The 15,112-nt window shown below is 48.2% G+C and overlaps 3 protein-coding genes across 8 annotated transcripts; 2 read left to right on the plus strand and 1 right to left on the minus strand.

The window, feature by feature from the left end:
* Nucleotides 1-25: 25 nt before the first annotated feature.
* On the minus strand, nucleotides 26-1,561 carry LOC114846091 (translational activator of cytochrome c oxidase 1). Its single transcript, XM_029134871.3, has 5 exons — nucleotides 1,285-1,561; nucleotides 1,098-1,204; nucleotides 865-998; nucleotides 545-707; nucleotides 26-444 (listed from the first exon to the last, which is right to left on the minus strand). The coding sequence occupies exons 1-5, from the start codon at nucleotides 1,559-1,561 to the stop codon at nucleotides 235-237; spliced, it is 891 nt and encodes a 296-aa protein (XP_028990704.1). The 3' UTR covers nucleotides 26-234.
* Nucleotides 1,562-1,938: 377 nt separating this feature from the next.
* Nucleotides 1,939-9,678, plus strand: pth3r (parathyroid hormone 3 receptor). Of its 5 annotated transcripts, none has more exons than XM_029134835.3 (13): nucleotides 1,939-3,980; nucleotides 5,378-5,483; nucleotides 6,096-6,206; nucleotides 6,373-6,497; nucleotides 6,564-6,658; nucleotides 6,753-6,906; nucleotides 6,998-7,151; nucleotides 7,230-7,290; nucleotides 7,374-7,440; nucleotides 7,509-7,603; nucleotides 7,688-7,829; nucleotides 7,922-7,963; nucleotides 8,043-9,678. In XM_029134835.3, the coding sequence occupies exons 1-13, from the start codon at nucleotides 3,972-3,974 to the stop codon at nucleotides 8,454-8,456; spliced, it is 1,575 nt and encodes a 524-aa protein (XP_028990668.1). In that variant the 5' UTR covers nucleotides 1,939-3,971; the 3' UTR covers nucleotides 8,457-9,678. The 5 variants fall into 5 exon arrangements, with proteins under 5 accessions (XP_028990668.1, XP_028990663.1, XP_028990664.1 ...); XM_029134830.3 differs by having other exon boundaries at nucleotides 1,939-3,089; XM_029134831.3 differs by having other exon boundaries at nucleotides 1,939-3,089; nucleotides 6,567-6,658.
* Nucleotides 9,679-9,770: 92 nt separating this feature from the next.
* Nucleotides 9,771-15,108, plus strand: rundc3ab (RUN domain containing 3Ab). Of its 2 annotated transcripts, XM_029134844.3 has the most exons (11): nucleotides 9,771-10,096; nucleotides 12,066-12,181; nucleotides 12,485-12,612; nucleotides 12,712-12,797; nucleotides 12,867-12,956; nucleotides 13,029-13,109; nucleotides 13,193-13,358; nucleotides 13,443-13,600; nucleotides 13,680-13,799; nucleotides 13,880-13,980; nucleotides 14,065-15,108. In XM_029134844.3, the coding sequence occupies exons 1-11, from the start codon at nucleotides 9,990-9,992 to the stop codon at nucleotides 14,205-14,207; spliced, it is 1,296 nt and encodes a 431-aa protein (XP_028990677.1). In that variant the 5' UTR covers nucleotides 9,771-9,989; the 3' UTR covers nucleotides 14,208-15,108. The 2 variants fall into 2 exon arrangements, with proteins under 2 accessions (XP_028990677.1, XP_040924337.1); XM_041068403.1 differs by lacking the exon at nucleotides 9,771-10,096 and having other exon boundaries at nucleotides 12,066-12,192.
* The last annotated feature ends 4 nt before the right edge of the window (nucleotides 15,109-15,112 follow it).

Below are 15,112 nucleotides of genomic sequence, written 5' to 3' on the forward strand. Positions count from 1 at the left end.
CTTCAGTCGCCCGTATTACAATTCATTCAGTTTTAAGAATAACAAACAGGCATTTTTTATTTATTACTTACAGTAATAATGTGTGGTCAGTAAATTGACATTTTGAGCAAAGGCCACAAACATTAGTCACTGTTGAACAAAGTACTTGCATTTCTTTCTTTCTTCTTGTCTGTAAAAACAGACAGATCTTCGTCAGACATCTTTGACATTTCACCACACGTGCCAAAACCGCGCTCAGCCGTCAGCCTGGATGTTGTCCCACACTCTAACTACATCTGGATAGTCATTAAGGGATTCTATTAATGTCGAAGCAGCATCCAGCTGGTACTGGTCTAAAGGCAGGAGAGTGCGGGGGACAAACTCCAATCCAGCGGACAAGACCTGCATCCCCAGTTTCTCCAGTGAACTGCGCACCTTTTTTAGCGCAGTCATATCACAGATAAACTGCAGAGGGAGAAACATAACTCAAATTTAGTTATTGTCAGTACAGCAGATTAAACTGTGGTCTTATTATGCCTGGTGCTTGCTTGTGTCACCAGCTGACCTGCAGGAGGGGCTGCTCGTCCTCATCCTCCGTCTCCTGGACATCTTCAGCTCCGGCCTCTAAGGCCAGCTCCAGCGCCTGCTCCATGGGGATGTTCTGACCTGGGACCAGCACCACCCCTCTCCTGTTGAAGTTGTTGCGAGCTCCATCTGACAGCATCCCTCTGTGGGCAAGAGGGCAATTTAGGAGAATTGTATTTAAGCCACAGATTTTGCTCTACTTCATCTACTACTATTCCCACAAACATAGTAAACTGAAACACACACACGAGTTAAGGATTAATGATGTCACAGAAGATGGGAAGGCCCCCAGTTTCTGACCCGTTCTTAGCAAGCAGGCGTTTGATTTCCTGGAGGCTGCGGGCGTTGCTGTCAGTGAGAACTTCAATCAGCAGCAAACACCCGCCAGGGCCCCGGGCTTCAAACAGGTGCTGAGATGTTGGTTTGGCCTTTTCCTGTGAAGACAGCACGTGTAATAACGTATGGGTCACAGTAAGCTGCTGTGTGTAGGGCTCAGGGCGTCCCACCACCTCCTGGCACTGGGTGCCACCTACCGCACTCTTGATCGCAGCCTCTATGGAGGCTTTGGGCATGTTCTTGCTTCTGCACTGCTCCACGATGTGAGCCAAGTTTAAATTCATGTCTGGGTTGGGTCCACCTTCTGCAAACGACAAAGGACCTGAGATGAGCTAGAGTCCACAGCGCAAAGTGACTGAGACTAAAACTGCACTGCGATCTTACCTTTGACAGCTATTTTTATCATCATCCCAAACTTCGTGAACATCCTCCCTCTGGCCTCATCTTTGGGCCCCTTTACGTGCTTCACCTTCGACCACTTGTTGTGGCCGGCGCACAGGACGCAGCGGAGCTGCAGCGACCGGACCTGCGAGCTTCTCCAGGCCGGGCACAGCGCACGTAAAGCGGGCGGTGGGACGCTCCCAGCCGGCGCCGAGCACCGGCCGAAGGTCGCTGCCAGGCACCGGAGAGCCCTCAGCGCCGCCGCCGCCGCCCCCGCCATGCCCTTCCCACGGCGGGGGAAGACTGCACAGCAGCGCTACGACCTCCCCACGCGTCAGGTACGTGTCAGAACGGCGTTTAATTCAAAACCATTTCACCATCGATAAATATAAAAGCAAAAACTAGCTTCTGTGTAACTTAAGCTGGTCAGGTTCACGGACCATGCAGCTGCAACTGTCCTTGTTGTGAATCCCTCTCTTCCTGCTTCCGACTACGTCAAAAGTTGTCCCTTCAAAATAAAAGCGGTTGTAACGTATTAAAATAAAGTTATTTTATAAATTAAATTAAATTGTAGCTATTTTGAACTTGATTATAATAGAAATATAGCTTTGTTTCGAACACGAGTAAGCCTAGTATGTTAATTTGTCTCTGCCTCATGGTCAGCGTGTTTTCATTGTTAAATAAAAAAATAAAATAAATAATAAAATAGAGAAGATACTCTGGAAAGTTTTAAATCAGAAACTTTAGCTGAGTCTGTTAAATGAGAGACTTAAAGCTCGTAAACAACTTGAGTACGTTCTTAAGTGGCATGAAATAAAACTACACATGTAAAGTGTCAGTTAATCTAAATTAACAAAACATACTTCTGTATGTTAAATTAACAGGAAACTCTCTCTTAAATTAAAACTGTACATTGATTTATAATGTGGGAACTTAAAACCTCTTTGAGACCCCCTGGGTGCACACATGTATGACAGCTGGTCTAAAAATAACAGCAGCACCAGCCAATGAGTGGTGCAGTGCAGCTTAGCACTAAACATACAGGACATGGGTCCTAACTGCATACAGTACGTGCGCTTCGAAATGTCCCAGTGTGGGAACTGGGAGAGAAATGTCGCTTACCATGGGACCAAAGTAAAATACATCATAGTGCTTCTATTTATAATGATGGAACATTGGAATGGGTCCCATTTAAATTGGTCCCATTTTATTGCAGTCACATTAAAATGCAAAGGCAGGAACATGCTGCTTCTTCCTGGATAATATTTATGGGTGTGTGGGTTTACAGTAAATATAAACACAATTATTAAAATCATGATAAAAGACTCTTCTTTGTCTAATTGGGAAAAATGAGTTAAAGAAGATGTGCAGATAAATGCATATAACCAAACTGGATGCTCACACAAAGACAAAAAAGGGGAGAACCACAAAGGGTTAAAAAGGATGAGGACGACGGCCAATCAAGGCGAACCCATCTCCAACAGACAGTAGTCCAAAGAAGTGCAGAAGGAGGAGGTTTCTCCCACAGTGCCCCTGTCTCTCTTCCTCACAGACGCCTCCTGACTCCGGTCCCTCAACCCTCATCAGTTATGTCCACTAAGCTTCAAAGGGAGGACTGGACAAGACAGGAACCTTATTTCTGGATGTCATGAAACACTGACTGATCTGAGCTTCTGATGAGGATAAATGATTTGAGGGTTTGTAGAAAGTTGCATATTGTTCTCGACAGCAGAAAATACGTCATGTTTGGTGCACAGGGAATTGGTGCCTTGGCTTTTTTTCACAGTGTGATAACAGTGACTGCCCTGGTAAGTGGATTTTGTTTATTCTAACTATTGGAGTTATGATTAAATGTGTCCATTTTAGTATTTTACCCTGCGCTAAGTTCTACTTTTTAAACCTTTTGCGTCTTTTGTTCTTTCCCTCTCGTTTCATTGAAATATATATTTTAAAAAATTAAATTGGTGATGATGCCTAGCTTGATTGTGATTAATCACTGGAAATTCACAGATTAAATACAAGGGACAGTTCTTCCACACTGAGTCATACTGAATATAACATCCCTGTGTTGCTCCTCATTGGGCCAAGTACAGAACCTGTCATGTATCTGTGATCTCTTTGATCGTTTGACTTTCTGGCTTAGATTTATCTCATGCCTTGGAAAAACCGACAGTTATTCGCCAACAGGACTGCAGATTAATGGTGTTATGTTTTTTTTAGTAGCAAATGCAGAGAAAACTGTTTTAGGACATTTTTACTGATTTGTTTGCAAAAATTCCTTATTGCAGGAATTAGCAGAGCATCGTTCGTTCAGTTAAGCTCCGTCCATCGCTCCATGCCTCCACTAACGTTATCAGAAAACCCCGTGCCCTGCTTTGCCTCACAACCTCAATCAGCACCGACCCTTTTAACCTTTCACCCACTGACAAACGACCCTCTCGGTTTTCCCACTGTCACATTTTAGCGTCATCTCTTCATCCTGAGTGCCTTCAGACAGACTTACAACCGCCTGCTCAGTCAAGCCAAAAATCACTTTTCATGAAGCTGAGGGCCCGAGTGAGCAAATTCAATTATGACACAGAGGCCAAGGGACATCTAAGACTAATTATTCTACTGCATGTCTGTCAGCAGAAAAACAGGTACGGGGAAGATTGAACGCGTTCTCCATATTGACCTGCATTCACCAAATTATGCTGCAGGTGAAGAACCTTGTCTGATGTGAAAGCTCAATATTTAATTGTGGCCATTAACAGGAGGATTTAATTGATTACTTTTGGACAAAATCTCTGCACGCATCAATACACACATAGGTAGTATATGAATGGCTACTGCTGACACGATGTATCCGCAATCCACTAATAAGCACCAAATGGTTTGAGTTGCTCAACATGTCTGTATTGACTTTGGCGGAGAGTCCCGTTCCAAAACAACACTGTAACGATAGCCGTCCAGTATTCAGAGTCCCACAATACTGCAAACATTGTTCACCCAGAGATGGTTTATTTTACCGTTCCGTGCCAAGAATGTTACTTATCACAGTCCATTCATTTGAATTGTTTCAGCTTGGATTCAGTCAGCCAAACAAGGATGAGGGTTGTTTTTTTTTAGCTTGCAACAAAGACAGCTGTGATACAGTAGGCGGTGGCAAGAAGTACTGAGATGCTCACTCGCCGCTTTAAATGACTCTGAGCGCCAAGGGTTCATTCACGCAACAGGTAACAACAAAACAGCAGGTCGGTGTCAAAGATGCTGCTGCAGATCGTTTCAACATTGATTTAAGCTTATTATTAAAAATGAAATGCTGAGTCGCCTTCAGCCAAGTTCGAGTACTATTTCGGTCCATGACAAAATGGGGTCCAGCTGTGCTGATTAGCTCACATGCTGAACTTAAAGATGGCTACATGGCAACCGTTAAATCTGGACGTCCTGAGATGATTAAAAGGGTCGGAAGGGAAACAAGCTCTGTTGCGCAAATCTGTTGTGAAATTATTTAAGAGAGATGTTTAGTGGAAAAATAACTTCTTACATCTGGAACATGAATACCGTGAATACAGAATGAAGTCGCAGGAAACAGGACTTTGAATGTACTTTAAATGCAGCATCACGCATCTGGATGTTCTTTCATGTCCCTGGACGGCACCTCCTGTTTGTTTCCGTCTCTTTTCCGAACCTTTTTTTGCCTAATCACCCGTCTCCCACTGTTTCCTTCTCCGGCAAATTGTTTGCATGTGAGCTGTCGGCTTGACTCACTCGCTAGTTTTGCTGCTTGGTTGTGAAATGTACCTGGGAACACAGCGTGTCTTGTGCAGGCCAGCGCTCTCGAGCGTGGACGAGGTCCCCGAGTGGCCACAGGCAGAAGAAGGGGGTTCGCGGCCGATCATCACATACCTCACCCTCATACAACTATTTCACAACACCTTGAGGCAGCGTATCAGATGCCTGGGAGACTGTGTGGTTGACAGATCCCCCTGGTTGGAAACGCAAATGCCTAAATGCCATAATGAATGGAAGCACTTAATATGAGAATGATAGAAATGCTGGGGTGGATGCTGAGATGAGGCCTGAAGCTTGCTCTATTCTCCGCTCCTTTCTGCAGATAGACTCCGATGACGTCATAACGCGAGACGAGCAGATCTATGTCCTGATCGGCGCTCACACCAGGTGTGAAAGGAACATCAAGATACAACTGGCCTTGGTTCAAGGTGTGTGTGCTGCTACTGAGCAGAAATAAGAATAGAGGTATGAAGCAAAGAAGCATTCACTGTCAGGTGAAACCTCCAGTTTAGGTAAAAGCCAACGCTGGGAGGATGCTGAGCATTTTTTATCCCTCCTAAATATTTAAAAGCTTTTCCTATTAGGGAAATGAGACCCTTTGCTAAAGGTAATGATTGAGGTCAATGAGCACTTTGGTGATTTATTTAGGATCAGATTTTACAGCCATTCAATATCCTGCTGACTGGTATCTCTGTGATTACAGTATTGAATGCAGACACAGACAATAGAGGGACATCTTTCATTCAGGCTGTGACGTAGAAGCTGACGACGCTGTTTGCAGATAAACCCACTGAATAGTTTAAGACGTGATTGCTCTGAAGACCAGGGCCGAAGCGAGAGTCAGTGAGAAAATGGATCATTTCCAGACTCTCGCTTCAGTTTTATGTTTAATGTACATGTTTACACTGTACATCAGGATTAAACCTGACGGGGACATTCCTGCCTCTCACCATGTTTGGGCCTTTGCGCCTCTTCACACTTGTTCCTCTCCGTGGACTTGACACAAAATGGCTCACGGCTGCCTCTTCTCATTCGTACAGAGGGCGACTGCATCCCGGAGTGGGACGGGATCATCTGCTGGCCACGGAGCCGAGCGGGTCGCCTCGTCTCGGTGCTGTGTCCAGAGTACATTTACGACTTCAACCACGGAGGTAGGACAGCCCATGGTTTAGGTGGCGCTCTCTCTCTCCAGACACTAAATTGCGCCTATGTAAGCCTTGTCCTCCTGACTTAAAAAAACACGGGATTACAAGCAAAGTGCTGCAGCTGTTTGTAGACTCTGCAGTGTTTGATGGTGTTTCGCCCCCCCCCCCCCAGGACGAGCCTACCGCCAGTGTGACGCGTCAGGGAGGTGGGAGCAGGTGCCCGCTATCAACCGCACGTGGGCCAACTACACTGAGTGCACCACGTACCTGTCCTCCAACCAGAGGATTCAGGAGGAGGTGTGTGCGTGTGCGGCTCATATAAAAACCCCTGTTCAGGATTCGCACTAATTCTCATCATTTCAGAAGGTGTTCGAGAGGCTCCACCTCATATACACCGTGGGCTACTCCGTCTCTCTAGCGTCCCTGTTGGTGGCCGTCTCCATCCTCTGCTACTTCAAGTAAGGAGGAGGTCGCGTCCCGGAAGACGCTGTCTGTTTGAGCGACTAGCGCGTGTGCTCAACCGTCTGCTGTTTCCTCTCGCCACACATGCAGGCGCCTGCACTGCACACGCAATTACATCCACATTCACCTCTTCACCTCCTTCATATGTCGAGCAGTCAGCATCTTCGTGAAGGACGCCGTGCTCTACTCCATGTCCGACGACGGCAAGGCCGAGCCCGGGTTCGCCGCACAGAGGCCGCATATGGTGATCGCCCTGTTACGCAGCATCGTTCGTTGACCTTGAACGACCTTCATTCTGGGAGGTCTTCAATACTATGAATGCTTCATGTCCTCAGGCTGGATGTAAAGTCGCTGTTACCCTCTTCCTCTACTTCCTGGCAACCAACCACTACTGGATCCTGGTGGAGGGCCTGTACCTGCACAGCCTCATCTTCATGGCCTTCCTCTCCGATAAGAACTACCTGTGGGCTCTGCTCATCATCGGCTGGGGTGAGCAGCGCCCAGGGGGCTCACAGCCGTTTTAGCAGGCGCCTCGTCTCATCTCGCCGTTTCCTCTGCTTGTCTCAGGTGTTCCAGTCGTGTTCGTGTCCATTTGGGTCAGTGCACGAGCGTCGCTGGCAGACACGCAGTGGGTGAAGTGACTCCGTCGTTTGTAGAATATTCCCATGACTCCGGCATCGCACGTGACCACCTGTCTGTCCCGGCTTTTAGATGCTGGGATATCAGCGCTGGGAACCTGAAGTGGATCTACCAGGTCCCCATCCTGGCAGCCATTCTTGTAAGAAAATGGAAATAACTTTACTCTTAGGTATATTTGTAAGTCTGACTTTACATCTGCCTCAACAGGTGAATTTCCTCCTTTTCATCAACATAATACGAGTACTGGCCTCTAAACTGTGGGAAACAAACACTGGTAAACTGGACCCTCGACAGCAATATCGGTGACTATCGATTAAACTGTCTTGTTAACAGTTTCTGAGACCATCGTCTCCTGACAAATGATTATTCATGGTCTTCATGTGCAGGAAGCTGCTGAAGTCCACGTTAGTCCTCATGCCTTTGTTTGGAGTTCACTACATGGTGTTCATGGCTCTGCCCTACACTGATGTCACCGGGCTGCTGTGGCAGGTGCAGATGCATTACGAGATGTTCTTCAACTCCTCCCAGGTCAGAATGTGAACTAATCACAGCAAATCAAATCAGGAGGAACATGAAACATACTTAGATGCTTACAGAGGATCTCTATATTGTCTCTGCAGGGCTTTTTGGTGGCATTTATCTACTGTTTCTGCAATGGGGAGGTAATAATGAGCCTCAATTCAACTTCAAATTTCTAAGTCCTGATTAATACAAGACGAACACACGTTCTCTGCTCCTCAGGTCCAGGCTGAGGTAAAGAAGGCTTGGCTGAGACGCAGCCTTGCTCTGGACCTCAAACAGAAAACCAGGATGACCAGCACGGGAGGCAGCTGCTACTACGGCGGCATGATGTCCCACACCACCACCACCCACAGCGTCAGCTTCTCCGCCAACGCCAGGGCCCCGTCCTGCAACGGAGTGCTCCGGCCGCCGCGCCAGAACTCCCTTCACCCCCAGACCCACCTGCCTGGCTACGTGGCCAGTGGAACAGAGCCCGACGGCCCCCAACAGGAGGCGCCTTTGTGCAGGTCAGGGGGCTCAGACCCTGGGGTTTTTGCCAGAGCCTCCCAGAGAAAACACGAACCCAGAGAGGATCCAGAGATTGTCCTGAATGAAATGCAAACTACAACTGATTATATTTCAACCTTCAATTAGTTGTGACAGAAGTGTCAAGGGCACAGATGGATTCTTTGGAGATTCGCCCACTCCACCCTGTGCTGGATTTTCCAAGCACAAACCTTTTGCCCCTCGTAAGTCTTGTCCTCTGTCCTCAACGCTCTCACAACACCATCCAGAATTTCACACGCACCTCTCAGACCTCCGCTCCAGGAGGAAAGCATGTCCCCGAGCTGCTGGTAGACCTCAGCAGGAGCGACACCTCTGCAGCGGAGTCCATTCACAAGGAACACAGACGGGAAATGTTACTCGAAATGAAGACGAGTGTATTCGGTTTCTAGTGTATGTACAGTGTAACATAATAATAAATAAGACAATTCTAAACATTTCAGATCCTTTGAGAGTAACTGAAAATACAGCTTATACTTATTAGCTCCAGGTGTAAAATGTATGTTTTTAATCATAGTACTAGAAAATATAAAATAGGTGTTTGCATTTTTAACAATCATGAACAACATTTGAGGAGAACAGGTCAGTTTACTGAAATACACTGCACGTTTTCAGGCGTGAGGTCAGTGAAGCGGGGAAGCAGTGACACTGATGCCAGTAAACATCCATTAGCTGTTTATTACATAAACTCCATGATGCGCCAATGATGTCACCAGTGTGCATCTACTAATCTAAAGACTTAGTGCTGGTTGAAGAGAAAGACTGAAATCCTGGATTGCCCCTTTAATAGATGACGTTTAGGTCTGCCCCCTGTTGCAAAAATGGAAGCACTGCAGATAAAAATACACAATGTGTTTACATTTTTGTTAGTTTTTTGCCATAAAGCCTCATAAACAAAAAAATCCAACATGGCATGACATTGAAACGAGCCATCGCAAACTGCAAGGACACATAAATGCATGAGTGAACGCTGCTCCATCAGAGCCAACAAACCCCCCCAAACCCCCACTAGACAACGTATGGTGGCGACCAGCTGGCCCTTCGTTACAGGAGGCAGGTCGGGGTCCAAAGTGTCTGGAGCAAAGACGGTTCAGCCGATGACTGTGTTGGTAACATTAGCCTTATTGTACTGAAGTTGGACTATTTTCTCATATATTTGTGTCTATATGTGAGTTCTACAATATGACATATATCTCTGTGTTTTGTCTTGTACAACATTATTTGTTAATGTCTTAAATGTAAGACATCGTGTTTGATTTGCACGTGAAACCCTTGGGCGTCACACACTCATTAAAGCCATGCTGTCACGCAAACCAGGAAACCGCTGCATGTCACTGCGGGCGTCACGTTCGGCCACGCACCAGCTGATCCGATGGCGTCATACGGAGGTGAAAAAAAGGGGCGGGGCGAGCGCGAGACAGCGGGGCGAGCGCGCAGACGCGACCTCAAACCCGTCGTCCGCGCACGCGAGTCCCAATAAAACGCTGGGCCGGATGCAGCGCGGAATCTGGTGCGCAGGGCTGACGCGCGCGCGCAGCATCCTCTCCGGCGTCCGGGGGTGAATGAGGAGGGCCGGCGGCCGACAGGGAGGGGTCCTTTGATAACGGGGCTGCCTCCTGCTGGATGGAGCCCGGCTCTGGGCAGGCGGCGATGGCCACGGGCGACGCGGCGAAGAAAGCTTCGTGCCGGAACGTGGCGGTGGAGCGAAAAAACCTCATCACCGTCTGCAGGTCGGTTTTCCACGTCTCCGTGTGTGTGTGTGTGTGTGTGTGTGTGTGTGTGTGTGTGTGTGTCGGTGACTGTCATGAGCTGCGCGGATCGTTGCTGTAGCTGCTCTCGTGGCTCTTTTACAATAAGAAAATTGTGCTTTTATCTTGGACATGAATGAGAAACGCGGCGTAAGGCTTACGTCATCGTCATAATAAGTCCTTTTTATGAACTCTGGGCCTGCGCCGACACAAAGCCTGAGCGTATTATATTTAAAATATAATGCTCGGTGATCTCCGCACAAACAGAGGCTCTGTTCAGTAGTGACAGCTGTGTCAGCTGTGATTTATTCTTTCTTACATCTGATGGCGTGGTTGCTATGACGACAACCTTCCAGGGTAAATGAGTGGCTGGCACCCTGGGGACTCAGGGCAGGGATGCTGTAGGAGGCCGGTACACAAAGACCTAATTGGACTTTGGGAGGAGGCTGGAAAGAGATTTGCATTGAAACGCCTGCGTGATCATCACACGTGTACATAAAGGACAAGATACGTGTGCAAACACATTGGGAAAAAAGTATGTTGAGCCTAAAGTGGGTCTGGAGGAACACAGATACAGACCTAAAGGGAAGGGATGTGGTGATAATTATATGTAACACACACAAACATCCAGGTACAGACATCAGCCTGTCAGGTGCATGTGTCACGTCACAGCCCTGCTCTCATCATACACTGAACACACAGGGGACTGTGCTGGTTTTGATGTGGAGGAGAGTCGGCCAGTTATGGTCCAGCATCTGGCCTCGGCCACGGCGTCTGAATGAGACACTGTTTCTGTGGGAACAATGGAGGGTGAACTCGCTTGGCTCAGCGGCTCACGTTGGGATGAGCATTGTCTTACTGACATGTTTATGTCAGACAGCACGTCCTGATCAATATTCATCATTGGCACCGAGCTGTTTCCTGTGGTCACTGCAGGGCCGTTTCCACTGGGAGGCACGAGGTCCAGTAAAAACAGACATCCTGAATTATTTACTCTCCAGGTGTCAAGGACTCGAAGCAGGCAGACGGCGAACCCACATGCACAGCACGGAGGCGATATTATAATCAACAAAAGGGTTTATTCTCAAAGGCACGGTCAGACGGTCCAGGTCATACACAGAAAAGGCTCGGCGAAAGTACAGACAGGGAACAGGCAAAAACTCACGGTAAGTAGGTAATCCAAGGTCGGGCAGGATACATGATACAGGCAGGAACAGGACACGGGAAACACGAACACTCAGGGAACTCAACTCATCAAACACGAACACTCAGGGAACTCGAATACGACAATCTGGCAGCGAACTAAGGACACAGGTGGTGGTAAAATACACAGTGACTTGATGACTAACAGAGTGCAGGTGTGGGTAATGAGCAGGGACAGCTGTGACAAGACAAGAAACCGGAAGTAAAGCTAGAACACAAAACAGAGACCGGGAGACTACCAAAATAAAACAGGAAACGGAAACTGGAACCAAAATAAGACAAGCAGGACATGACGTGAAAACAGGGAACAACTAGAAACAAAGACACTGATCATGACACCAGGAAACCATTTAGGGGGTGTCATTTCAGCGTAGGGTTGAAACTGGGGGGTGGGGGGGTCATTTGGTTATATAGAAAGTTTTTATTCACAGCATAAAATATATCAAAGATGCAACAGAGGAGTGCAGCAGCCACGTCTGCATTACGAGTCATAAAGGTCAGCTGTCGAGTAAAAGAGAAAATTCAATTGTTGAAGCTTCCTGAAAGCATCATCATCATCATCATCACAGTAAATGGGTGAGTCAGCAGGAAATCCAAATCATGATGCGATAGGAGTGTGACACATAAACAATTACTACGCGTGGACAAGTTTGACTGATTTCATGCGTTTTGCTGGTTTTAAGACCACAGACTTGACTGAACCCTGTCACGGACGTGGCGGATTTACTTGTCCGCGCTTCTCGTGCAGGTTTTCCGTCAAGACGCTGTTGGAGAAGTACACGGCCGAGCCCATCGATGACTCATCGGAGGAGTTCATCAATTTTGCCGCCATCCTTGAGCACATCCTCAGCCACCGATTTAAGGGTAACAAACCTGTGAGAACATTTGCCATGGATTTGAGTGCATGTGAAAGACATCCGACAACAAGGTCTTGTCATAATAAACATTTTCAAATGCAGGTGATGAATGTTTGTTATTACACATAAACACTCAGTGAACTCAGGCTCATTCAGCTGCTACCCAGCTGTTGTCTGGAACTATAATTGCAGTATTTGTTTGGACTTTGTAAACCATAAAACCTCCTCCACACCAGCAGCTGCCTCTTCCTTAAGCCGCCCCTGTCCACTGAAATGAATCTACTTAGATTTCCTTGCCTCCTCTTTACAGGCTCCGGGAGCTGGTTCGACGGCCAGAGAAGCTACTGGGACTACGTCCGTCTGGCCTGCGCCAAAGTCCCCAACAGCTGCATCGGCAGCATCGAGAGCATGGAAAACATCAGCACCTCGCGGGCAAAGGCAACAACTGCATGACGAGAAAAAAAAAAAAACAATTAAAAAAAACTCCGCTCAGGGTGTTTATTCCGACAATAACGCGTTAACCTGGTGCCTCCTCAGGGCCGAGCCTGGATGAGAGTGGCCCTGATGGAGAAGAGGCTCTCTGAATACGTGGCCACGGGCCTGAGGGACGGCCGGACCACCAGGTGAGAGCAGCGGACGCTTCACGCTGCCAGTCGTGTGCCTGTGCGCTCACGCGTGTCTCTGTGCGTTAGGAGGTTTTATGCGGAGGGATCCATCATGCTGCGGGAAGAAGCCACGGTGCTGACAGGGATGCTCATAGGCCTCGGAGCCATAGACTTCAGGTGAGGAGTCTCGCGACTCGACTGTTCGTGTGGCCGTATTCGTTTTCTTACTGCGTTTGTTTGTCTCCACAGCTTCTGTCTAAAAGGGGAAGCTCTGGATGGGAAGTCGTCCGCCGTCATTGACTACACGCCCTACTTGAAATTCACACAGAGGTGAGTATTCAGAGGCAGAGGAACGAAACGTCCAACGTCCTGCGATTCGTCGTGACGGAGCGTTTCTGCTGCTCCCGTCGCAGCTACGACTACCTGAGCGACGACGACGACCGGCGCAGCGTCGACAGCAGCGCCAGCGACGACAGCCTCCCCGAGCATCCCTACATCCCCCTGGTCGCCGAGGAGGAGAGCTGGAGCACCAAGTGCCGGAAGATGGAGCAGAGGTTTAAGATCGTCAACGCTCAGAAGGTGCTCGTCGGCGCGTCCCTGCGTGAGAGAAGCGCTGATTGAACGGTCGGCGTCCGAGCACTGGTTGTGGGTTTGTGTTGCCAGGGTTACCTGGAGGAGCTGGTGCGCCTGCGTGAGTCCCAGCTGAAGAACACAGAGGCGGACAACAAGAGGCTAAAGGCCAGGCTGGAGGAGCTGCAGAGCCAGAGCCAGCAGGAGAAGAAGGACCTGGAGGCCGTCATCCTGGAGCTCCAGGAGCAGCTGTGAGTGGGGGGGGCTTTCTCTAGAGTTTGTCGTCTTGTGATGTTGAAGTCGACCATATCGTGTCCTCGCGTTCGTCAGGACCAGCTTGATTCCGTGTGACCCCCACCACCTGGCCAAAGACCCTTCAATCCCCCTGGTCAACCAGTGGCCGGTGCTGCAGCCATACAACAGCCAGGACGACGCCAAGTTGTTTCGCAGGTCTGACGGACGTTTTTCTCCTGGTTTAAGCTCGTGTTAATCTGCTATTTTTAACGATGCGTCCGTCTGTGGACCTGCAGGAGGAGTTTCCCCAGCACCGAGTTGCTGTCGGTGGAAATCAGCCTGGATTCAGACTCTCAGAGGCCGGAGGAGAAGCAGAACGGAGGAGCCTGGAACGCAGGTGACAGGTCACACGCCGACTGTGTCGCAGTGTCATAAACGCCTGTGTATGTTTTTATTCCTGACCTTTTCCCGACGCCTCCAGGAAAGGATTATACCCCCTCCATGATGGGTCTGTGCGGATCCTTGGTCTCCCTCCCGAGCTGCAAGTCTCTGGCCAGCCTCAAGTCCAGCGAGTGCCTGGTCAACATCAGCTCAGAGAACAGTCCTGCCCCGTCTCCCAGCTAGGGGGCGCCAAAGACACACCGCCGCCCCCTCAAAGGACACAAAGACAATGCACCGGAAAACAGAACGGCAAAGGGGACAAATGACCCTTATGAGTCCCTTTACCTTCACCCTCTGAGCCCTCTCACCTTACATCTCTCAAGCATTTGCCTTCCAGTCGGGGTTTTTCCAACGACTGCTGCCCGTCCGCCCGACGGCCTCCTTCCGTCTCGCTGTCTTTTACCGCTCCGACATGAATAAGCCTCGTGGAATGCAAACAGCTGATTCAAGCTTGACCTCTCTGACATCCTGGCATTTGAGTTTGTGTAATTCTAGTCAGGCATACGTTCATCAAAGTGTTCCCGTGTGTTTGTCTGCGTTTTATCAGCCGGCGCATCTCTTTCTGTCTGTTGCGTAATACTGGCAGGGCGGATGAGGATGGAAAGAGAAACACGCTGAGATGCGAGCTGGGTCCAAAATGTAGAAGATCATTCAAATAACCTAACAAAAGCAGCTTTGTGATGATAGGATGAATAACAGCGCTGGCCTCATTCAATCATGTCGTAGTTTAGGGATTTTTAGATCGAGGCCATGGTTTGCAGAGCCACCACCACGTGAACATAACACATCTAATATTGTGTCATATCTATTGCTTGGAAGACAAAATGCATTGTGACTATGCAGAAGAAATGTCTTCATTGGCGTTTTCTACAAACCTTGATAGAACAGTTTGAGCAGGAGCGAGGTAGTGAATGTACACCATGCACATGTGTGTCATTCAGTTAATGTCCCCTTTTTTCTTTTCTATAACATACTGACTTGTATAATTTACCATCATGTAAAATGCAATCTCATGCAGTGTTTATAGTTGGGATATATTGTTTTATTTAAAATGCAATAAAACTGCCTTTTTCGAAACAGTAAAGTCT

The sequence above is a fragment of the Betta splendens genome, chromosome 19, assembly GCF_900634795.4.
Source record: "Betta splendens chromosome 19, fBetSpl5.4, whole genome shotgun sequence".
Lineage (NCBI taxonomy): Eukaryota > Metazoa > Chordata > Actinopteri > Anabantiformes > Osphronemidae > Betta > Betta splendens.

What these genes read in the sequence shown, in the direction of transcription:
- pth3r (XM_029134830.3), top strand. Translation starts at nt 2,958, where the DNA reads ATGAGGATAAATGATTTGAGGGTTTGTAGAAAGTTGCATATTGTTCTC. An exon ending in GCGTCGCTGGCAGACACGCA is followed by an intron (nt 7,291 to 7,373) that starts GTGGGTGAAGTG and finishes CCCGGCTTTTAG; the next exon opens with ATGCTGGGATATCAGCGCTG. An exon ending in TGTTCTTCAACTCCTCCCAG is followed by an intron (nt 7,830 to 7,921) that starts GTCAGAATGTGA and finishes TTGTCTCTGCAG; the next exon opens with GGCTTTTTGGTGGCATTTAT.
- LOC114846091 (XM_029134871.3), bottom strand. Translation starts at nt 1,561, where the DNA reads ATGGCGGGGGCGGCGGCGGCGGCGCTGAGGGCTCTCCGGTGCCTGGCA. An exon ending in GATAAAAATAGCTGTCAAAG is followed by an intron (nt 1,205 to 1,284) that starts GTAAGATCGCAG and finishes TGTCGTTTGCAG; the next exon opens with AAGGTGGACCCAACCCAGAC. An exon ending in CGCCTGCTTGCTAAGAACGG is followed by an intron (nt 708 to 864) that starts GTCAGAAACTGG and finishes TCTTGCCCACAG; the next exon opens with AGGGATGCTGTCAGATGGAG.
- rundc3ab (XM_029134844.3), top strand. Translation starts at nt 9,990, where the DNA reads ATGGAGCCCGGCTCTGGGCAGGCGGCGATGGCCACGGGCGACGCGGCG. An exon ending in AGATCGTCAACGCTCAGAAG is followed by an intron (nt 13,359 to 13,442) that starts GTGCTCGTCGGC and finishes TTGTGTTGCCAG; the next exon opens with GGTTACCTGGAGGAGCTGGT. An exon ending in CGGAGGAGCCTGGAACGCAG is followed by an intron (nt 13,981 to 14,064) that starts GTGACAGGTCAC and finishes CGACGCCTCCAG; the next exon opens with GAAAGGATTATACCCCCTCC.